The following is a 21,605-nucleotide window of genomic DNA, read 5'->3' on the forward strand; positions in this document are numbered from 1 at the left end:
AGCTTGAGAGCCAGACTGGAACCAGGTGCATTTGTTCAAGGCAGACAGCAGAACCAGTCTAATCTGGCTACCGCGACTGCAAGAAGCACCAGGCTCCAGATCTGCTCTGCAGACTCTCTTGGGCCTCAACACTGGATGCCAGGAGTCAGACCAACTATAGAGGCCACCACCACCTGGGAAGACTCACGGTGGGCCCTCTCTCTTTGCTTCCTTACCTCTCAATTAGAAGGCTGTGGTAGGTGTGTTTGAGTGGTGGGGGTCACATGCCTGCCTTCTTGCTGCTAGAGATCTTGGGGGAGCCAATGGAACATAACTCCCACCCAGAAGATGAAGGTAGAGGAATTCTCCAACTTGGGAAGGGGCATAATATACTGGGCAAGCGAAAAGAATGATAACTGCCTATTAGAACATCAGAAGATTAGAGAGAAAATATCCTGCCTCTTTCCATGGAATAACAGATGTAGCAGAGGCCACAGATCCTGGACCTTTCCCTGGGGGCTGTTCCCCACAGAACTCACGCATTGACTTGCCTGTGTTCCTCACCATGCAGCCAACGGGTGCATCCTCTCAGGCTGTAAACAAGTTAAAAACTGAACTAAATTATCCCAGGTGCAAATGGATACATGATCTTCTTCCAGGAGTAGTTTTTATCAAATTTATTATCAAAGTGTCTTTCATATCTAGCAAACATCCTGTATACTGCAACTGAATAACATACAGGTTGCTTTCTTTCATTAGAGTTGCCCTTAGACAGGTTGAGGCATTCAGATTTAAAAGGGTGGCTGCAAAAAAACATGATTGGCTTTAATCAGAATATTTCTCCGAAGAATTTTTTAATAGTTCTCATTTAGGTATCTATTATTTCGTGGAGTCATTAAAAATCACAGAACTTAGATTAACATCATACAATCGCTCATATTTAATTTTAAGGAGGATTGATACTAAATGGAATCCTAGCTATTTTATGTATAAGACAGATATGGCAAATAAAAACGATCTTTATATTAGTTAATTTCCATAGAAGTGCACAAGTCACAGAGCGATTTTTATATAACCCAAAGTCCGTGGAATGCTAAACTTCAGGATTTAGAGCTCTTTTCATGATCCTATTTTCAATATGACTGAACCCTCTAAAATAAAAGTATTTTAGAATAGTCATTAAAGACAATGTTTTACTGTAGTAATAGCTTTCCAAATGATTCCTCGTGTCCTAGGTGCTGGTTACTTCTATGTGTGTAGAGGGAATTCCCCCTTGTCATTTCCACATATATGTATGTGTATATGTGTATATGTATATATGTATATCCCCTTTGGGGATATAAAGCTATTTTGTCTCTCACCATCTAATCAAGATGCTTCTGCTGCAGCAATGGACTAAGGGACCTCAAGGGAGAGGAGGAACAGTTTCCCTTCCAACTTCTTGAGTCTTCCTAAGCTTTCCAAATGTTTCGTGGTTCAATGGGAATTCTGCCGAAGGTTAGGCAGTTATGGGGATGGTCACAACCGAAATCAAACGGCTCTTGGAATCAAGAGTTCAGGAATTCAGGAACTTTTCAGTGTTAATTTGGAGTCACAGACTATCACATCTATCACTCTACTAGGGTTTTCTTTCAGTAACTACTTAATGAGAGTGTTTATCTCAACTCTGCATTTCCCAAACAGAGCTATTAATCAGACCCATCTCTATATCCACTGTGAGTGAGACAGGCATAGTTCAGGCCTTCAGGGTTGCCAGGAGGGCAGTAAGCCACTTGTTTTTCTTGGCAGGGATCTTTGTCCGCATGTGGTTCCTTCTCTTCTTTCGTCAGACCACAAGATCCAGATTCCTTGGAGCCTAGAGGACCCTCAGAATTTTCTTCACCTTGGCTACATTCAGTAGCAAGTACCATATAGTTTAACCCTTCTTGATTCTTGGTTTCCGTTAGGGCAATTGATGTAATGTCACCTGAATTCAAACAGATCACACTGCCATCTTCATCTGTGGAAAAAAAAATGTGAAAGTTATACTACTATCTCATTGACTTTCTGTCCCCATGATATATAGGCTGTACAAGAATTATAACAATACCAACCTTATAAATTGGTTCAGCAAACACTGATGAGGACCACCAAGGGAATACAAAGATAAATCAGATATGCTCTTTGTCCTTGAGGCTACTGTCGGCTAGTAGGGGGGCAGTAACATTACTATAGAAGACAGTGTGTGCTACATATAAAAGGAATACATAAATGTGAGGAGAGCACAGAGATGATAACTCTGTCATAAATGAACAGGTCACAGCCTTGGGGATAGGTATTAAGTGGCCTTTATGTCAAAAGTGCTTACCTTTTAGTCCCACCAGCTAAAATATCCACCTTGAAAGATACAGTCTTTTCTATTGAGTAATTTAATCATTTATTAAGATATTTACTAGATGCTTAACACATACCAGGTTCTGTTCTAAGAATTGATGAGACAACAAAGAACAAAGCAAAGTTGTCCTCTTTGGGGTTTACATTCTAATAGGGGGAGACAGACAGTAAAGTAGCAGACAACTAAGTCTATGTCAGGTGGTGACGAATAGCAGGAAAAGGGGACAAAAAAATAATGGGGTGGTGGAAGGGTGTTGCTACTTTTTTTTTAAAAGATTTTATTTATTTATTCATGAGAAACACAGAGAGGGGAGAGAGAGAGACACAGGCAGAGGGAGAAGCAGGCTCCACGCAGGGAGCCTGACACAGGACTCGATCCCAGGTCTCCAGGATCAGGCCCTGGGCTAAAGGCAGATGCTAAACCGCTGAGCCACCCAGGCTGCCCAAGGGTGTTGCTACTTTAGATGATATGTCAGCAAAGTCCTCTCTAATGAAGTAAACTTGAAGTAGAGACCTGAATCAAGTGAGGGAATTCAGCACATGGCTATCTGAAGAAGAGTGTTCAAGGAAAAGAGAACAGCGAGAACAAGGAGCCCAAGGCAGGAGTGCAGAGTGTGAATCGGTGTGGCTGGCCCCCCTCAGCTACCTCCCTGGGACAAGTTGCATTAATACTATTTAGCAAATAAACTAGTGTGCTTGTGAGCTCACCAGGCTGATAGGGAATGGATAGCTTGGCAAGTTTTGATGCCAGAATTGAGGGAGAAGGAAAATGATATGAAATATAATAATAGTGATGATTATTGTTGTTATTAACATGGAGCACGTACTACATGCCAGGCACTTCACCGTTCTAAACTATATACGTATCTTAACTCATTCTCCTTCTATTAAATAGATGCTTATATTATCCCCATCTAACAGTTGAGGAAACTGAGGCACAGAGGAGTTAAATAATTTGCCCAAGGTCACACAGCTGCAATTGGAACCCAGACTGTGTCCCTATATTATATTCATCCTCCCCAATGAGAGGGCAGGGCCGCTGCGCTCTATGAGGAGGAGCCAAGTTGGTGGGCAGTGTGCCCTACAGGAGTCCTTGAAAGGCACAGACTCTGGATGCTCCTGTGTGTGGGGTCAGAGAGGAGGCAGCAGAAAAATGGGCAGAGGGTACTCAGCCTTCTTCACAATTACGCTCAGATTATTTTGTCTTTCTCTACCTAAAGACTGACCTTTTTACACAGAGAAAAAGTATAAGCATTCTTGCTGAAACTTAACAGCAGAGCTTCTGAAACATTTCACAAAATGCTGGATACTCAAAAGGGACAAGCACACAATACAAACATACATATGTAAATGTGTATTACGGGGATTGTTTGTGATCAATGCTTTCCAGTTGCTGAGTGTTACTCCTGGATGAAAAATTTATGATTAGAAATATTACTGTTCCTTCAAAATATATCATATTTTACAAATCAGTCAACAGATAGTGGTCCTTTCTTTGTCTCCATCATTCTTCCAGCAAGAAGCATCCAAATGTGTGTCATTGTCACTAAGGAGGGTGAGGCCTGCTGCACGGTCAACCTTTTACTCTTAACCCTGACGTACACCCAGCTTGGGTTTCTTTGGAATGAATATAAATGGAAACATGGGGAAAAGAAGCAACCTCAATGGACTAAGGGAGGTGCATTGTAGCTACTTTTTGCCAATGGAATTGAATGCATCTGCCTGAACTATGAAGCTTATTTGATTGTAAGAGCATGTGAACTACTATCCCTGCTCTGTTTTAGGAGGTCCACGTTTCTTTTGCAGACCTTTACACGCTGTCAAAGGACAAGATGGCTAAGCTACGGGCTCAAACTCCTGGCCATCATCATTTCGTGTTCCTCTTCAGCATTCAAACAGCATGGTAGCCCATTTCAAACCACATGGATAGTTACATAGTGGTATAAAATATCCACCCTGTAGAAATCAAATGCCAAGCTTGGTTAATGCCTAAGTGCTGAATATCTTTGGAAGCATCCTACTGTTATTATTATGGTCAACAGATAGGTACTGAGAGCCACTGGGAAACTCACAAAAAAAGTTTTCCATATGATAATATTAACCAAAAATATCAAAAAGTGATAGGAAGAAATAAGATACCAAAAATATCAAAAAGTGATAGGAAGAAATAAAATAGCTTTAAATAGTCCATTGGTCCAGATTATTGAGGAAATTAAGATGTTCCTGAAAGACTTAAAGAAATTAGGCTAAAGGAAAAGCTGAAAAAATTTCAAAACTTAAATTTACAATGAAGGTCTAGCTTCTCACGTTATCAGCAGCTTCATTTTCATACCTTGAATCCATTAAATAGCATATTTGGAAACTTATTACCCATATGTGGTTTAATTTTTTTTTTTTTTTGCCTCTTGTTGAGTTATTTGGGAAAAAAAAACCTTTTATATAAAGCACATAAATTCTTTTTACAAATTCTGGCACCGTGCGTCAAAGAAAAATCATTAGCTAACTACTTCATTGTTTTAGAGTACTTAGAGCAATATTTAGTAACTTGACCCTGGCAAGCTTTCAGCAATTAGTACATCTTCTTATTGCATAAAGAACTTATGAGAGATGGTGGGGAGGAGGGTGTTTTGTTTGTTTATTTTTGTTTAAAACTGAATAGAAAGCCTGCAGGTCAGATCTCACAGCAGAGATCCTGAACAAAGATAGCATGTGCTCGGCAACCCTTTCTTTAAGAGGGAAATATTAAAATAAAGACTTCCAAGCAAGACAGGGTATTTACAGACGAGACATATGCCGGCTGACTGGCTATGTTTAGAACAGCAGAGGAGCATTTAGATTTGTTTCCTGTAGAACTCTCTGGGACTGATGAGGTGATGTTTACAAAAATGTTTGGATGAAGTCACTGGGATATTTTTACTAGATGCCCAGATATGTTACTAATCTCTCTCTATCCCCTCTCTACCCCATTAGGTCAGTAGGACCATAGGATAGGCATGGTATTATTGCTTTCTGTAATCCTAATGCCCACCACCCCCTGGCTTTTTTTTTTTCTTTCAAAAAAGCCCTTTCAATGGCTTTCTTACCTTCTTATGTATCTCCAGTAATAACAGTCAAAACAGACATCTTACTGCTTTGCTAAATATGCCTACCAGTCTGCAGAGTGGTAAACTATTATTAAACACATTCTCTCTTATTAAAAAGGTAATTAAGTTTAGGCTTCCCTTGAAGGGACTGTTTTATGATTTCTGTCCTTTGCAAATATGCAAACGCTGCCTGTGAGTTTATTTCTTCTCTCTGCCCCCTTTGTTCAGTCACATCTCAATAATCAAAATTTTTAATGATTCTCATATCTCTTTCCATTCCTTACCGTCAGGATTTACATTCATTGTAAATAACAGAATGAGAATTTCTCTTTTACTAAAATTGAATTTCTGTCATGGCACAGAAATGCTTGTTCCATCCAAATTATCAAAGTTTGATTATATTCCCTGTTAAAATCTTGCTGCATCATTATTCTGCATGTTTGTCTGCTTCATTATTTTTTAAGTATTACTTAGAATTTTAATTCAGTCTGTCAACAACTTGGCACCTAAGTGACCAGGACAAATTGGGATATCTTTTCTGGTAAGCCAGAAGTAATAAGTTCTTTTACTATCCCTAACTGCAGAGCACACTGTTGGTAACAAATTGGGGAAAGCGTGTGGGTATTTTCCTTATGACAGCCGTGTTTCTGTGAAGGCTGAGAGTAGAAGCCATACTCCAGCTACACTAGGACAGAAGCCACACCCCAGCCCTACTTCAGCAGTGTGACCCCTGGCAAGTTGCTAAACCTCAGTCTTCTCAGCTGTAAAATGGTGATATAATATCTAATACCCATGTCATACGGCTATTGTATTTAATGAGTTAACCCACATAGCTCAGTGAATGACACATCGAAAAGGGCTACAATAAGATTAGCTAATACTGCAGTTAAAAGCCATTCACAAAAAGAGTTTTGTCATATATATTTAATGTGAGCATTGTTTGTTACTTATCTCAGTCTCACAGATGAACCAGGTAATGCAACATAGTACAAAGATTTTCTTAAGGATTCATAGTCTTCTGGTAGAGACTAAGGGAAAGCTCAGCTCTCAGGCCCTCTTAAGCCCCTTACAGCAGCCTCTTTGATTTTTATAAAATGTCTGCACACATTAGAAGAAAAGGACTCTATGAGCAAAGAGATTCTAAAGTACAATACATGTCAACTGTAAAATTCTTGCATCCCTCTGGAACTCTTTACCTCTGCAGCATTTAACCACTCTCTCCTGCAAGAGCCTTTCTCCCTTGGGTTTGGCAATACTCTATTATGACCCTCTTGTCCCCTTTTGGCTTTTCCTCTCCATGCCACCATCCTTTTTTTTTTTTTTTTTTTGCCAGCCTCCAGTATCTCGGCTGATCTCTGGGTCCCAACCACCATTCACTCCTCTTCTTATTCTCTACACTCTAATTGAATGACCTTATCTACATCCTGGACTTCAACTACCTTTATTTATTTATTTATTTATTTATTTATTTATTTATTTTATTAAAGATTTATTTATTTATGATAGACATAGAGAGAGAGAGAGGCAGAGACACAGAAGGAGGGAGAAGCAGGCTCCATGCCGGGAGCCCGACGCGGGACTCGATCCCAGAACTCCAGGATCGCGCCCAGGGCCAAAGGCAGGCACTAAACCGCTGAGCCACCCAGGGATCCCCCCAACTACCTATATTTATAGGACAGAACTTTCGCCTGAATAGGAGGCTTCTCCACTTATCCCATAGCCAGCTCAAACCAAACCTGTGCAAAGCTATTCTTCCTCCTATGCCCCACATTTCTGGGAAGAGAATCACTCTTCACCAAGTTTCACAAATCACTGGGATTCACCATTGTTTATTCTCTCCATCACTCAGAAGTCAAGTCTTACAGTGCCTACCTCTGGGCTTCATTTCTTCCTCTCTACACCTGTTACCCTTCATTAATTCAACTTTCCTTAATTTTCATGTTTTTACCTGATTGTTTATGTATGATTACTCTCCCTCCCATTTCCTCCCTTGCCATCTAGCACCCTCATGTGTAATAAACTGCACGTAGTCCCATGTACACCTCATTCTCTATTATTCTCAGCCTTTCTACATACTGTGCCTTCTATCCCAAAATACTGTTTTTCTCACCTCCCTGCAAAACCCAGCGTGGAAGTAACCTCTTCCCAGTAGCTTTTATTGACTCTCCAACACACTATATGGACTTCGCATCCTTCCTCTGATCTCCCACAGAACATGGATTCCCTCTCAGTGGCAAGAGGAAATGCCTCCTGCTCCCTGCAGAAGATGTAGCATAAAATCATCTGTTCCCCAAATTCTTACACATCAGCTCACTTAAAAAAGAAAGATTCTCTGACCAGAGAATCTATATCCCACTCATCCCTCTAGAGTACATCAACTTATCTCTGAATCCAGCCAGTACATATATAAACACACATAAATGAATATTCCTGTAAATGGTTGTATATGAATAAAAAAATATCGAAAAGCATATAGCCAAATTGCTAACTATGGCTAGCACTGAAGAGTAAGGATAGAGAGGAAGTAGGAGACTTTTGCTTTTTATTCTGTTTAGATAATTTTATATGTGTTTTAGCAATAAATGTAAATTAGTTTCATAACAAAGATCTTTAAAATGTAGATAGAGGGACACCTCAGTGGCTCAGTGGTTGAGTGTCTGCCCTTGACTCAGGGCATGATCCCGGGTCCTGGGATTGATTCCTGCATCAGGCTCCCCGCGCAGAGCCGACTTCTCCCTGCCTGTGTCTCTGCCTCTCTCTCTGTGTCTCTCATAAATAAATAAATAAAATCTTTTTAAAAATAAAAATAAAATGTAGATACAGTTATAAAATAACATAGTGAGAGAAATTACTGAGATGAATTATTGAAAAGTTTAAAGGAACACTGGAAAGGAATCAGGAGTCATTTCTATGATTGATGTGAAATAACACAGAAATTCTTTTTTAAGCCTTAAAAGGTAATAACTGTGCTTAATTTTATAAGGTCCACAAAAGGAATATTCACAAATTTGAATCAGGGTTTTATCAGTTAAGTGTTCCTTGTAGAGATGAGACCAGTGATTTAGTAAGAAAAACGTGCTCCCTTGCTGTTCACATGTCTACACACTGGGCTCTCTTCAGTTACTGCCATTTATCTGTCTTAGGAACAAAAGATTTCCTTTTACATATTGGTAAACAACCCCAGATTGTGGTTTCTCTCAAGTTTCCATATGTGATGTTACCACAAATAAGAACCAGGCCAAGGGCAGCCCTGGTGGCTCAGCGGGTTAGCGCTGCCATCAGTCCAGGGCGTGATCCCAGAGACCCGGGATTGAGTCCCACGTCGGGCTCCCTGCATGAAGCCTCCTTGTGTCTCTGCCTCTCTCTCTCTGTGTCTCTCATGAATAAATAAATAAAATGTTTAAAAAAAAAAAAAAAAGAACCAAGCCAAGGGGAGCAGATTCAAATGGCTTCAGTAGAATTGTAGGGACAGAGGCAGCCCTATGACAAGGACAGCCAATAAAAGCAGCACTCACTATTAAACTCTATATACAAAATTAAAGAAATTGACTCTAATTGCTCAAGGGAAAGAAATATTCTTGCCTCCTTTTCTCCCCCTTAAGACAGCCCAATGGAACACATCAAATTTAGATACTTAACACTATGCCTTGCAACAAGTCAATAACTGTTTAAATAAATTTTTTTAAAAATTTAAAAATGTAATCGAAATTTCATTTAGAAAAATTCATTAAGCAAATGCTTAGAAAATGAGAAGGACCTGATAGTATCCAGAGTGACTTCCAGTCTGTTTTGCCTTATCCTGTGTGATCTTCACACAGGCACAAATATGCACAGAACCCTCCCAAAAGATGGGGCTGCTGCCCCAGTTGGCGCTCAGCCACTGGCACTCAGAATTAGCGGAGTCTCGCGATGAGAAGGCAGGTGGAGCCACTGTGGGACCATTACCAGGGCTTATCTGATAAGAGTTAGAATGCACATTCAGGACAAGCACAGCCCTTTCCAGTCTGTCACTTAACTGTTCACAGTAAAGAAGCCAAACGATCAGTGTTATTTCCATGCACGTCGTGGAGTCTAAGTTACCCCAGAGACATATTCAGAAATGCAGTGTTCAAGACAAACAGATGTTCATCCAGTGTTTTTTTTTTCCAGTGCTTTTTATACTTCCCTGCTATTCTTCAAGAGCATCACTGTGGACCAAGGTGTCACTCCAGACGCCACGATGGCCATCAGCCTCATATAATCAGTCATTGTCAAGACTGAGAGACCTGATTTCTGGGAGATTCTGACTCATGGTCCATCTCGCCAGCTTTATTTCTAGGCAAAAATGCCCACTTTCACAAGGGGCCTGTGAACTTTGAATAGCCTCAAGGAGTTCTAGAGCAGCTGGAGTGGATCATTTCAAAATTCATTTTTCCACAGCCAAGTAGGCAAAATCTGATTCTGGAAAGGAATTAAGTGACTACTGGGTTTTAATTCCATTTTGTACTTGTCATTGAACTAAAAGAGGTTAGTCTGCCCATCACAGTCGAATGGTTCCAGAAGATTATTGCCTTATTCACTAAATTATTGAAGTTGTGGACTCAGACTAGACCGTAACAAGGCATGAACCACTCCAGTGATCATCATAAAATTACTCAGCAGTTAGAAGCAATGATTAGATATATACATAGCAACATGGATAGTTCTTAAAAACAGTGCTCGATGGAAAAGAAAGAAGCTCTACAAACACAGTAGCATCTGTGTGTACAGAACAATATACATTTTGCAGCAAAACCTACAAATAAAAAGATACACATTACAGGTATTAGAACGGTTGCCTGGCAAGACGAGAGAGGAAGTAGAACAGAAGAATATGGAGATAAAGGGACTAAGCCAACAAACAAGGAAGAAGCCCTGCATAGACCAATGATCATGATGTGCCACCAACTAACAGTCTATAATTAACTCAGCTCTGCACTTGAGGTTGAAACTTGTATGAGGGGGGGAGTACAGACCTCATGAAAACATAGTCCAACATGTTAATCTCCTCCTTACTGTCTTAGATGATAAATCCAGGGACCATATCACTATGGGTTTTTTTTTTCAATTTAGTGCACAAATCAAAATAATTTCCAAAGAAGAGTATAATGAGCACATAATTATTATGAGGATGGTGCCAGTATATTATTCTTCTTACTCACCATAAAACGTCATTTTAACCTGTTCAATTCACACTGGCGAGAAAACCAGAAAATTCTGAAAAAGACTCAAAATCAAACTTACCTTCAAAGCCTTCATTGATGACTCCACTGTGGTCTGCTTCTTCTCTGCATTGAGAAATACCATTCAAGGAAACATTCCTGAATAACTGAAGCTGATCTTGAATTTTGTGGAAAGTGGGTCTTTGGTCAGGTTCTTGAGCCCAGCACTGGGTCAATAGATTCCACCTGGATATACACGTAAAGACATGAAAGTAAATAGTGTTTGAAGATCATTAGGCAATGAGTACTGATAGCCCATGTAAGGTCATTTTAGAAGGCAACACATTTGAGTTATTACCAGTTTTCCATAATCAATTTAAATAAACCAGAACAAAATCTTTGGTTTCTAACTTAATAGTGCTTTGCAGTTTACTACCTTTATTAGATAACATCTTCTTTGAAAAGCTATTTCTTGGGGCAGCCTAGATGGCTCAGCGGTTTAGCACCGCCTTCAGCCCAGGGCGTGATCGTGGGGACCTGGGATCAAGTCCCACATCGGGCTCCTTGCTTGGGGCCTGCTTCTCCCTCTGTCTGTGTCTCTACCTCTCTGTCTCTGTGTCTCTCATAAATAAGTAAATAAAATTTTAAAAAAGAAGAAAAGCTATTTCTTGGGGCACCTGGGCAGCTCGGTGGCTGAGCCTTTGGCCAGGTCATGATCCGGGGGTCCCATATCAGGTTCCCTTGCAGGAAGCCTGCTTCTCCCTCTGCCCATGTCTTGCCTTTCTCTCTGTGTCTCTCATGAATAGATAAAGTCTTTTAAAAAGCTGTTTCTTTTGACAAGCTATTATTTTTAACAGTTATTAATCCAAATAGATGGTTGGAAAATGATGACTCAACACATAAGGGAACTGACAGCTATAAAAATTACTGAAGACTAAGAAGACACTGACATCTAAAACAAAATCGAAGATTACTCCAAGATCTGCCATAGATCTTTAGGCAGAACCCAAGGGAGAAACAACCAATTCTAATGCCTTTACTCTTCATTATAATGTGAGGTTAAGTAAGAAACTGAGTTTCCTCAGACATTAATAGCTGGTTTATGAAACATCATTTTTTTTCCTTAACAGTTGTCTAAAAAATGTCTGAGTAGCACTCTTAACTGTGTTCATTCATTCAGCAAAGATTTGTTGGACACTTATTACGTACCAGCAGTATATCAAGAGCTGAGGAGGAGGTAGTGTGGCTCCTGTCCTCATAGGAATACATACAGTAAATGTAGGAAGGTAACAAAAATTTATTTCATCTCACTACAACTCATATGAACGGGGAAAAATGTAGCTCTTCTACATTGTCTACTACTAATTAGGTCTTTCTTAGAGCCCCCACTTAGGAGGGAAAAAAATTAACTTCATTAAGTACAATGCAGTTTAAAACCTGGTGTAATTCAATATTTTAAACAATCTTTTTAGGTTATGCTCAGCCTTTTCCGCATAATAACTCAATCTCTAGTTTTAGGCTATTCCTACTCCCTCTATCCTCTTCTGCAAGATCGTGGTATGATATATGTTGGGTGAAAGTCTTATGTGACTTATAATGACACAGGGAAGAACGCTTGGGTCCCACTATGCCCTCTGGATCTTTGCTTGTATCAGAGAAAAATAATCAGGAATTCAGTAAGGAGTGCCCAGTCTGGTCCAGTCCACAGGCATGCAGCCTACGGTTTCTTTACCCTTTCTTTGCCCCCAGCTCCCACTGAACTGCTCCTCCCTTTCCTCACTCTAGCCATCACCTTCTCTTGGACTGCATCATGTCCTGCATATGCTCACAAGACCCAGGGGATCCTTCCTGTTTCTGTTGATGCTCCTTGGCCGAATCTCTAGCTTTCAACAAAATGTTCACACTACATGGCAAACAAAGAAGGCTCAGGAGAGCAAGCTTGACCTTCTCTGTCTGGACATGCCCTTCTACCTTATTCATGATGCTGGGTCTCCATGTCACTATGGGGGAGGGGTCCCCCACTCAATGATCAATTTTCCATCCTCCCAAATTGGGAGAGGTGGGCAGTTGCCTACACTTGGTCTAACTGAAGCCTACAGGAGGTTTCTCAGGACCTAGATATCCAACATCTTCACCCTCCTATCTCTGTCAAGGTCTCTTCTTCCTATACTCTCCCAGGGCTTAGAGGGAATGGGGTTTCTACTGCTCCCTCTTTTTAATTAGATTATCCTGATACAGAATTACAGGTTCTAGTCACTCAAACCTGGCATTTAGCATACTAATAAGGAGCTCAAGGTAACCTCTCCCTGCTCCAAACCTGGCTTTTGAGTCTACTGACTTACTAAAAAAAGGTCAAGTATCTGCTTTTTTTTTTTTTTTTTTTTACTTCCTGAAACTAGAGGGCAGATTAGGGACAGGGAGAGAAAAACTGATAAAGAAACGTAAGTTGGTAAGTATTTAAAAATATTAGTATGACTGGGGCACCTGGGTGGTGCAGTTGGGTTAAGCATCCGCCTCTTGGTTTTGGTTCAGGTCGTGATCTCAGGATTGTGGGATGGAGGCCAGAGCGGAGCCTGCCTCAAGCCCTTGTGAAGTCCTGTACTGGGCTCGGTGCTCCATGTGGAGTCTGCTTGAGACTCTCTTTCCCTTTCCCTGGACCCTCTCTCCCTGCTTGCTCATGCTCGTTCGCTCTCTCTCTCAAATAAATATTTTAAAAATATTAGTATTACTATATCAACAGGTTAATATATAATTACAAATTACAAGTTCTAAAAAAAAGTACTAAACAAAACAAATGTGAGATATAATACAGATGGAACATTCTTAGTAAGTTGCCCTCAGAAGTACACTCTGAAGAGATGACATTTAAGCCAAAGGACTTTGCAGGAAAATAAGATGCTAGTCATGGGAATAGGGTAGAGATGAGATGCAGGGAACACCCGAGAGTAGGGAAAAGCATGTGTAAATTACTAAATTTGGAAAGAGCTTCGCTCGTTTTAGAAACTGAAAAAAAGCTGGTGTGGCCAAAGGGCAGTCCTGACAGAGAGAGTGTAAGAGAAGAGAGCGGAAGAGGAAGGCAAGATCATGCAGGTCTCATAGGCCAGGGTAGGAGTTGGATTTAATGGCACTACAATGGGAAGCTGCTAAAGGTTTTTAAGAAGGCATGATCTTCACATCTTTAGAGAATTACTCCAGCTGATATATGTGGAAATGAATAGATTGCAGAAGTGTAAATTGGAAGTAAAGGATATATTAAAGAAGAAAAGTGAGAGATAATGATTGTTTGAACTAAAGTAATGACAATGGTACTAGGGCAAAAATGTAGTCAATCACTAGGTGACAATCACCAAGAAATAATTATAGGTATTGTATTTAAAATAGCTGGTACCTATGTTAGAAATTATAATGGAACCTCCATTCCATTATAGTGTGGCATGCAAAGTCCACTTCCATCTCTTTCGCTTCTTGACAAGCACCTTGGGTCAGAGTTAGTACTCAATATCAGAGTATTTTGGAGAAACCTAATATTGGTCTGTTTTCCAGTATTCATCTGATGACTTCAGATACATTACAAGGAATTTATATTCTCGATATGGAGTACCAACCTTGGCTCTACTTAAAAATTAGATTCACAACTGAGAACCTATCTTTTACATATTTCTTTATAACCTCTCATTTAAAAATGGACATGATACAAAGATTTGAATGAAGGATGATTAGACTCTGAAATAAATAAAATATCATGCCTTATATTCAATCATGAAATTTAAACCAATAGTTAAAGTAGAATCTTGATGACTCACCTAAGGGTTGTCCTAGGAGATGCACGGTGAAAGTATACTTCACCATTGGAATCATATCCCTTCTGAAAATACAGTTGTGATTCAAAGATATTGCCAAAAAGTAAATAGAATCTCTCAAGACTTGCCATATGGTAATTATAAAGTTTTTTTACTTACTTACAACCTGCCTCATTTCTTTTTTTTAAGATTCTTTTTTATTTGTTTAAGAGAGAGAAAGCACAAGCAGGGGAACAGCAGAAGGAGAGAGAGAAGCAGACTTCCCACTGAGCAGAGAGCCCAATGTGGGGCTCCATTCCAGGACCCTAGGATCATGACCTTAGCTGAAGGCAGACACTTAACCTATTGAGCCATCCAGGCACCCCTCACCTGCCTCATTTCTATAAAGGACTCAAGATACTTAATGGAGATGATTCAGAAGGAGAGAAAAGGAAAATCAAGAAGGTAGAAGGAAGGAGAGTGGAAGGAGGAAGAGTGACAGTCGCCACTTACTCTGTTTTTCATCCACTCGTACAACCCTCCGAAAGTTCAGCCTCTTGTGTAATCCATGTAACTTATTTCAACAGACATTCCTATTGTCTTTTATCTAAGAGGCTTTTATTTACATCAAACCCAATCATTATTCTTAACTTTCTGATGGCAAAAGTGTAGGACCTGATAGTATATCAAGTCTTTCTCTCCCACCATCTGGGAACAAATGAGCACAAAATTGCCCTAGATTAAGAAGAGAGGAGCTCTAGAAAGCAATCGTCCACTTAAAAATAAAGAGTGCAACTTGCACTCTTAAACAGCATTAAGCTGGCAATGGAATGAAAAGGTGTTTATGAATCTAACAACTCCCCCCCAAAAAAATGAATCTAACAACTCCTAAAACATGCATTTTTCATATCTTTCAGGTAAATTAATAACAGCAGCTATACCTTTGGCCTCGGGTCTTCCCTTACAAACATGCACTTGTCACGATTCAGCATTGCTCTTGTACTAAGTTATAGTTGCAAATATTCAAGCATATTACTGTAAACAAACTTTTAGGTCATTTGCTCTGTTAAAATTTCCTAAGGCTAGTTTTTTCTAGCTCTATAAAATACTCACTCATACTTGAAATATTTCACTTGGCTAAGTGTTCAGGTTCAAATTCCTCTATTCACTATGCCAACCCTTTACTCTTCTTTGCCTCAATGTTTTCTAAAATAGCATGAGACTCATTAGCCATGTTCATTATCGGTCTCTGTATTAAAATCCTTGAATTCATAAGGCAATTGAAATTCAACAGATGAAAATTTCAAAGCATGTTTCAGTATTAAGGAGATGAGTTTCTACAGCTATTGAAACAAAGCACATAACATACAGATTTTTCCAGAACTCCCTTACTCATTATACCCAATCCCGAAGAAATCCAATTGGCATCTAGGTGTACTTATTTTTTAAGTGGTAAAAATGAGGTGAACCTTTATGCCCTCCCATTGTGGCCTCCTACATTTGAGATATTCTCTAGTAATTTCAGTTGCCACTGTGATACATCTGTGAGAGAACCCCAAAGAGCTCTCACTTGAAGTAGATTGCCCTTTGATCCCGTTTCTTCTCGAAAGTGGCGTGGATGTTGTGCAAACTGAAAGTTGAAGAGAATCCTGAGGACCAGGCTTTCCACCATACATCCCAGGCTATGGAAAGAAGGGCAGGAATGCTCTGAACTCCTGCATTCCATTAATAGTTGAGCACAGCATAGCCATCTACAGGCTCACCTGACCCAGAGTGCATCCAGGTGCTGAGCATTTAGGTAGTGAATAGAAGGAGCAGCCTGGCTCAGTGCAGACTTTCAACTCTCTAAGCTGGGCCTGTGATCTTAGAGAACTGCTTCAAATAAAAATCAGTTCCCTCTGTACTCTAAGGAGAGTAGTTAATCTTTATCATGACAACTTAAGGCCGTGGCCAGATTGAATGGCATGGCCAAGAGCTCCATTTCCTAGCACAGCTTGTTTTCCTGGTTGCCAATGGATCCTTAACCCTTCCCAGGGCTCTGAGATCACACAACAATCAGGAGTTGGGAGCACTGTTTACTTTTTAATGACTGATGTTCAAATGAACTTCAAAACCACCAATGGAAAATTTTGGCTTTAAGGGCATCATATTTTTTATAATATTAGGGGAATAATATAGCCAACCAATGAATTATTCAACATAAAGCTATATATAACATTAAGTTATGTATTTATATAATCTGTATAAATGTATGTTACATAAATATAGAACATAAATGTTATATAGGATATCTATTTCTGCCTCTAAACAGGAAAGTCTCTCTGGCACTTTTCTAGCATTCTTTCTTCCTCCCCCTTTTAGTTGCATATTTGGGTACATCTCGGTAGAGCAAAGTTCAACATACCTACATTTTCCTGCTCCACAACCTCTGAGTAATTATCCACCTCCATCGTCTCCAAAATAAGCGAACACATCAGTCAAAATGTATAATTCAATGATTGATACCTAAAGTGCCTATCCCAAAAAACTGTATCACTGTGATGAGCTACATGGTACCTCCTGGGGGGAAACAGGCCAGATAAAATTCTAACAGGATAATAAAAATTTGGTTCCATTGAAATTCTGGGGAAAATTTCTGAGTGTTTGATAGACATGTAAGAGATGCAAAGCGGTGATTGTTTTGCTAGCCAATAAAAATGTATTTTCTGCTTAGGTGTGCTGGAGTTTTCCCTCAAATCCTAAACCAAAGGTTTTCAAATTTTGTATAATGTCTGACTTCTTATTTACAGAATTCTGCCCATCTCCCCCCAAAGGATCGTGAATCATTTTTAAGGACAGTCACCAAACTTAATCAGGTATGGGTACATCTGATCCCCCTGTAAATGTCCCAGAGTCTGTACAAAGCTAAATTAGAAACAAGCGGTGATTCTAATCTTCTTCTTCTGGCTGGAAGATTTAAATAATACAAAAACATTCACCAGTAGAACATCCAACCAAAGTGCCCAGTTCTTAATCATCTTTTGGCTCCAGTCTGAATAATCCTCTAAAATAACACAGCATAGTCAAGGCAGTACAACCATGGTGTGTATCCGCATACTGCTAATTCCTTTTGCACTTGTCTGTACCACACAGTTTAGCACTTTATTACATGTTGGCTTGTTATGCAACTGTTCCATGTGTGTTTCTTTTCTTTCAAAATACATTCTGAGATGCTGAAGAGCTGGGGCCATGGTTTAAACACCTATGTATTCCGCACAATACGTGGCATGGTATTGTGCACAGTACAGAGGAGTTTATACTTGTTTGGCGTTTGTTCCTTTTGAAACTTCTTGGGTAAAACATCCCTTAGAAAAAGTTGCAAAACTTGTTATTTCTGCTGAGGTTTTTCATAGGAAGGTAGATTATTATGCAGCAAAATAACTGGGTTTATATTTCTTTTGTAATTAGATCAAAATCACCTACTCTCCTGAGAATCTCGAGTTTACTAGACTTCAATAGTAGCATCAGTTTAATAGAGTCATGAATAGTCAGTCTGTGTTAAGTTCATAAATAGATTGTAACCTGAGTAATTTTTTAATAGTACTATGTCCCAATATCAGCTGCATCAAGAAAGGCAGTCCAGTATATTCTTTTTTAATAGAATCTCTTAATATGCAAATTAAGATATTAGCCAAATTAAATCTTCCAAAATAAAATGAGGGTGTGTGTGTAAACATACACACACATAAATAAAATAAGCTTTTATTTATTTATTAGAATTCATCTATCAAGAGTATGAAAATATTCTACTCTTCTCAATCATGTTTCTGAAACGAAATATCATATGTATGTAAAAAGAGACAATCGTGTATTTAGAAAATTAAATGTTATAGGGATGCCTGGGTGGCTCAGTGGTTGAGCTTAGGTCCTGGGGTCCTGGGATTGAGTCTCACATTGGGCTCTCTCCTGCCTATGTCTCTGCCTCTCTCTTTCTCTGTGTCTCATGAATAAATAAATAAAATCTTTTTTTAAAAAAGAAAACTAAATGTTACAATCAAGTTACATTTTATGTAGACAACACAAATCCATAAATTTCAGTTTTCATTTTAAAATACCATGCCAGTGAAGCATAAGATTGCATGAACACATGTTTTTAGATTTTAGGTGCTTCTATTAGCAAAATTAACTTACAAATCATCAGGACAATTTTTCGGTGGCTCCAGTCTCCCTCCTGTTTGCACATAGTTTAAAACATCAAGGTTGGAATGAGTTGGATAAGGCTGATGGCCAAGAGTTAAAATCTCCCAAATCAGAATTCCGAAAGACCTAAGGATGTTAAGAGTTCACTTTGATTATGCTTATTACAAACATCATGTTTAGAGTAGTTTGTCCAACATAAATATTCCTGGGGCTATTGGGGTCTACTTTGTGATTGGCATTATTGGGCCCATAAAAGGCAAATGGGAGACTTAAAAGCAAATTGACCTCAAGAAGTAGAAAAAGCAACTGCCTACTAGCAACACTTCAAAGGTGATAGGAAGGCTTAGTGGGAGCACGCACACACACACACACACACACACACACACACACACACTTTATTCCTCTTCCCCAGCTGCAACTGCACCACAGATCTCCTTAAGGCTTTCATAGCATCAACATGCAGACTAATGTAGGGGTAAGAAGGCACTGCACCTTCCCCTCCCCACCCCCCACCCCCGACTTTGAGTGCCAGTAAATGAGGAGAGGAAAGGCATGAATGTGAACTGGTAACACTGAGGCCCAATTTTATCTTGTCACCGGTTTTTTGGGGGGCCAGTCCAGCTTAAAAGTTATTGAACAAATCTTCACAGTTTTTAGAAGCTCTAATCAAAATTTGGTGTCAACAAGCAAACAGAGTGGTCCTATTCTAACAATAAAGAGATAAATAAAATCTTTTAAAAAATAAAGCTATATCGAAACATCCCTGGTGTCATAATGTTTTTGATATCCGTGATTTAAACTCTACCTATAAAATAATGACCACCCATCCCAAAAGAGTAGGCATTGGGACACTTTCTTGGACATGGATTCATATGTGCCAATTCCTACTAGTCACAGCCGCTAGACTTTGGGGAAGTGATAGAACACTTGAAGTAAATGTATCTATTTCACATATACTCATAAGATAATAGATCAAAACTGATTAGGGTAAGGGGCAAAAATACCAAGAGCCAGAATGGTCCCACAAGTTTAGATGACCTTTAATGTTCCCTTCTGGCTCTGATGTTAGCTGGTTCTGCTCGAATTTCTCTGTGTCCTGTTAAACTCACCACACATCAGATTGAGTAGTGAAGATTCCATCCATCAAACTTTCTGGAGCCATCCACCGAACAGGGAGGAGGCCTTCCCCTGTCTTTCTATAGTAATCATTTTTATAGATGTCCCTCGCGAGTCCGAAGTCCCCGATCTTCACTACCCGTGATGGACTGGTATAGTCTTTCACAGAGACAAGGCAATTCCGAGCTGCTAGATCCCTATGACAGAAGCTATATTTAATAATGCTAATAATAAAGTTCCAGAGATCAGACAAGTAACCCTAGGAGGTCTTTAGAGGAGAGAGACTTTTTACAAAAACTTTTGCTATTTTGAAGTAATAGAAATACTCGATTATCCTGTATGTTTTACCCAAACCACAGGCAATTACTGTGCTGACATCCTTAAGAACTAGCATTAGAATATCACCATACCTGTGAATGAAGTGCATCTGCTCCAAGTAGACACAGCCTTTTGAAATATCTACGCACAGATCTACAAGGTCAACCAAGGTGAGTAAAGGACCATGAAACTGTAAGAAATGAAAGAAAAGTTACAATCAAAAAAAAGAAAGAAAAGTTACAAGTACTTTTCCAGTTTGTACAAAACATATTCATGATGTTTTCAAGGTACTTTTATTTTTTTTAAGATTTTATTTATTTATTTGAGATGGAGAGAGAGAGAACGAAAGAGCACGAGCAGGAGGTGGGGAGAGGCAGAGGGAGAGGGAGAAACGGGCTCCCCACTGAGCAGGGAACCCAACATGGAATCAATCCCAGCACCCTGGGATCACAACCTGAACCAAAGGCAGAAACTTAACTGACCTAGCCACCCAGACACCCCTAAAGGTATTTTTAGTTATGGTTACAAGAATTCAAACAAGGAGGAAAAGAACTAGATTTACAGACTTTCAACTGAACTGTACATAAATAAGACTATTTTTAGTAGGCAGAGGCCATATAGGATCTTCCTCAGAAAGATCTCAGGGTGTCAGGTCAGACAGACCAAGATCTGAAGCCTAGTTCTGCTACTTACTAGTGACGTGAACTTGCTCACATTGCTTAATTCACTAAGCACCTTTCTCATATGTAAAAAGGGAATAATAACACTGGCCCTATAGGATCTGAAATAAGGTATGGAACCTGGCTGGTATATAACAGGCACTTAATAAATAGTAGCTGCTGTCATAGGAGTACTAATGATAATTTAATCAGTGCAAGTTTAATGACTGGCCCAATGTCACGCTGGAATGTCAGTCATGACAATGGGCTTGTTCCTCAGATAAGCCCCCATGTAACTTGTTAGCAGTGCTCTATTTCAAGGCCACAGATTACTCCTCTCCTCCATGAGAGCCAGCATGCATATATAGCTGAGCCTATCCTGGCTGCAGTGATTTCTACATTTAAAAAGCCAGTGGAAGTTTTTATTGGTACCATATGGAAAAAATTCAGTCCCTTCCCTGAGGTTACATTCATAGTTTGTCTTTCCCTTGCCATTTTCCTGCAATTACTCTGGGTCAGGCCTCTATCATCCCTATCTGACGCATCCCAAACTTGTCTCCAGCCTCTCGTGCTTTAATAGGCCCGCTTCACTGCGACCTACTGCCTGTGGAGTCTATGACAGATTCCTAAGCACAGCCTCCAAGGAGGCCCCAGGCTGCAGCCACCTCTCTTTATTTCTGCTACCATTCTGGAATGCTCTTCTTATCCTTGATTTCCATTCACATCCTTCACTGAGCATCTCCAGTGACCCCCAACCTTGAAATCCCTCAATCTCTCATAGACGAGTGCTCTTAAGTGCTGCTCCCCCTGCCTCCCCCAACAAGCTCCTGTTTTGTCCCCAAACTAGGAAGATTCCTCATGTTCTCAAACTCAACATCACCATGGTCCTGCTCAACCACACCGCAGCCCCATAGCGAGGCTTGATGTTACTCCCAAGAA

The 21,605-nt window shown here is 39.8% G+C and overlaps 1 protein-coding gene across 4 annotated transcripts in view; it reads right to left on the reverse strand.

Annotated features, from left to right (window-relative positions):
* Positions 1-641: 641 nt before the first annotated feature.
* Positions 642-21,605, reverse strand: part of ROS1 (ROS proto-oncogene 1, receptor tyrosine kinase) — a 121,465-nt gene continuing 100,501 nt past the window's right edge. For 3 of the 4 annotated variants that reach the window (XM_025422834.3, XM_025422835.3, XM_025422837.3), the window contains 5 exons: positions 20,100-20,197; positions 19,683-19,886; positions 18,565-18,699; positions 10,698-10,861; positions 642-1,978 (listed from right to left, as the gene is read on the reverse strand). In XM_025422834.3, the coding sequence (XP_025278619.1) occupies positions 1,668-1,978; positions 10,698-10,861; positions 18,565-18,699; positions 19,683-19,886; positions 20,100-20,197 (912 nt within the window). In that variant the 3' untranslated portion in view covers positions 642-1,667. The remainder of the gene's footprint in view (positions 1,979-10,697; positions 10,862-18,564; positions 18,700-19,682; positions 19,887-20,099; positions 20,198-21,605) is intronic. The other variant, XR_004808492.2, reaches the window with a different exon arrangement.

The sequence above is a fragment of the Canis lupus genome, chromosome 1 (genome assembly GCF_003254725.2).
Source record: "Canis lupus dingo isolate Sandy chromosome 1, ASM325472v2, whole genome shotgun sequence".
Taxonomy (NCBI): domain Eukaryota; kingdom Metazoa; phylum Chordata; class Mammalia; order Carnivora; family Canidae; genus Canis; species Canis lupus.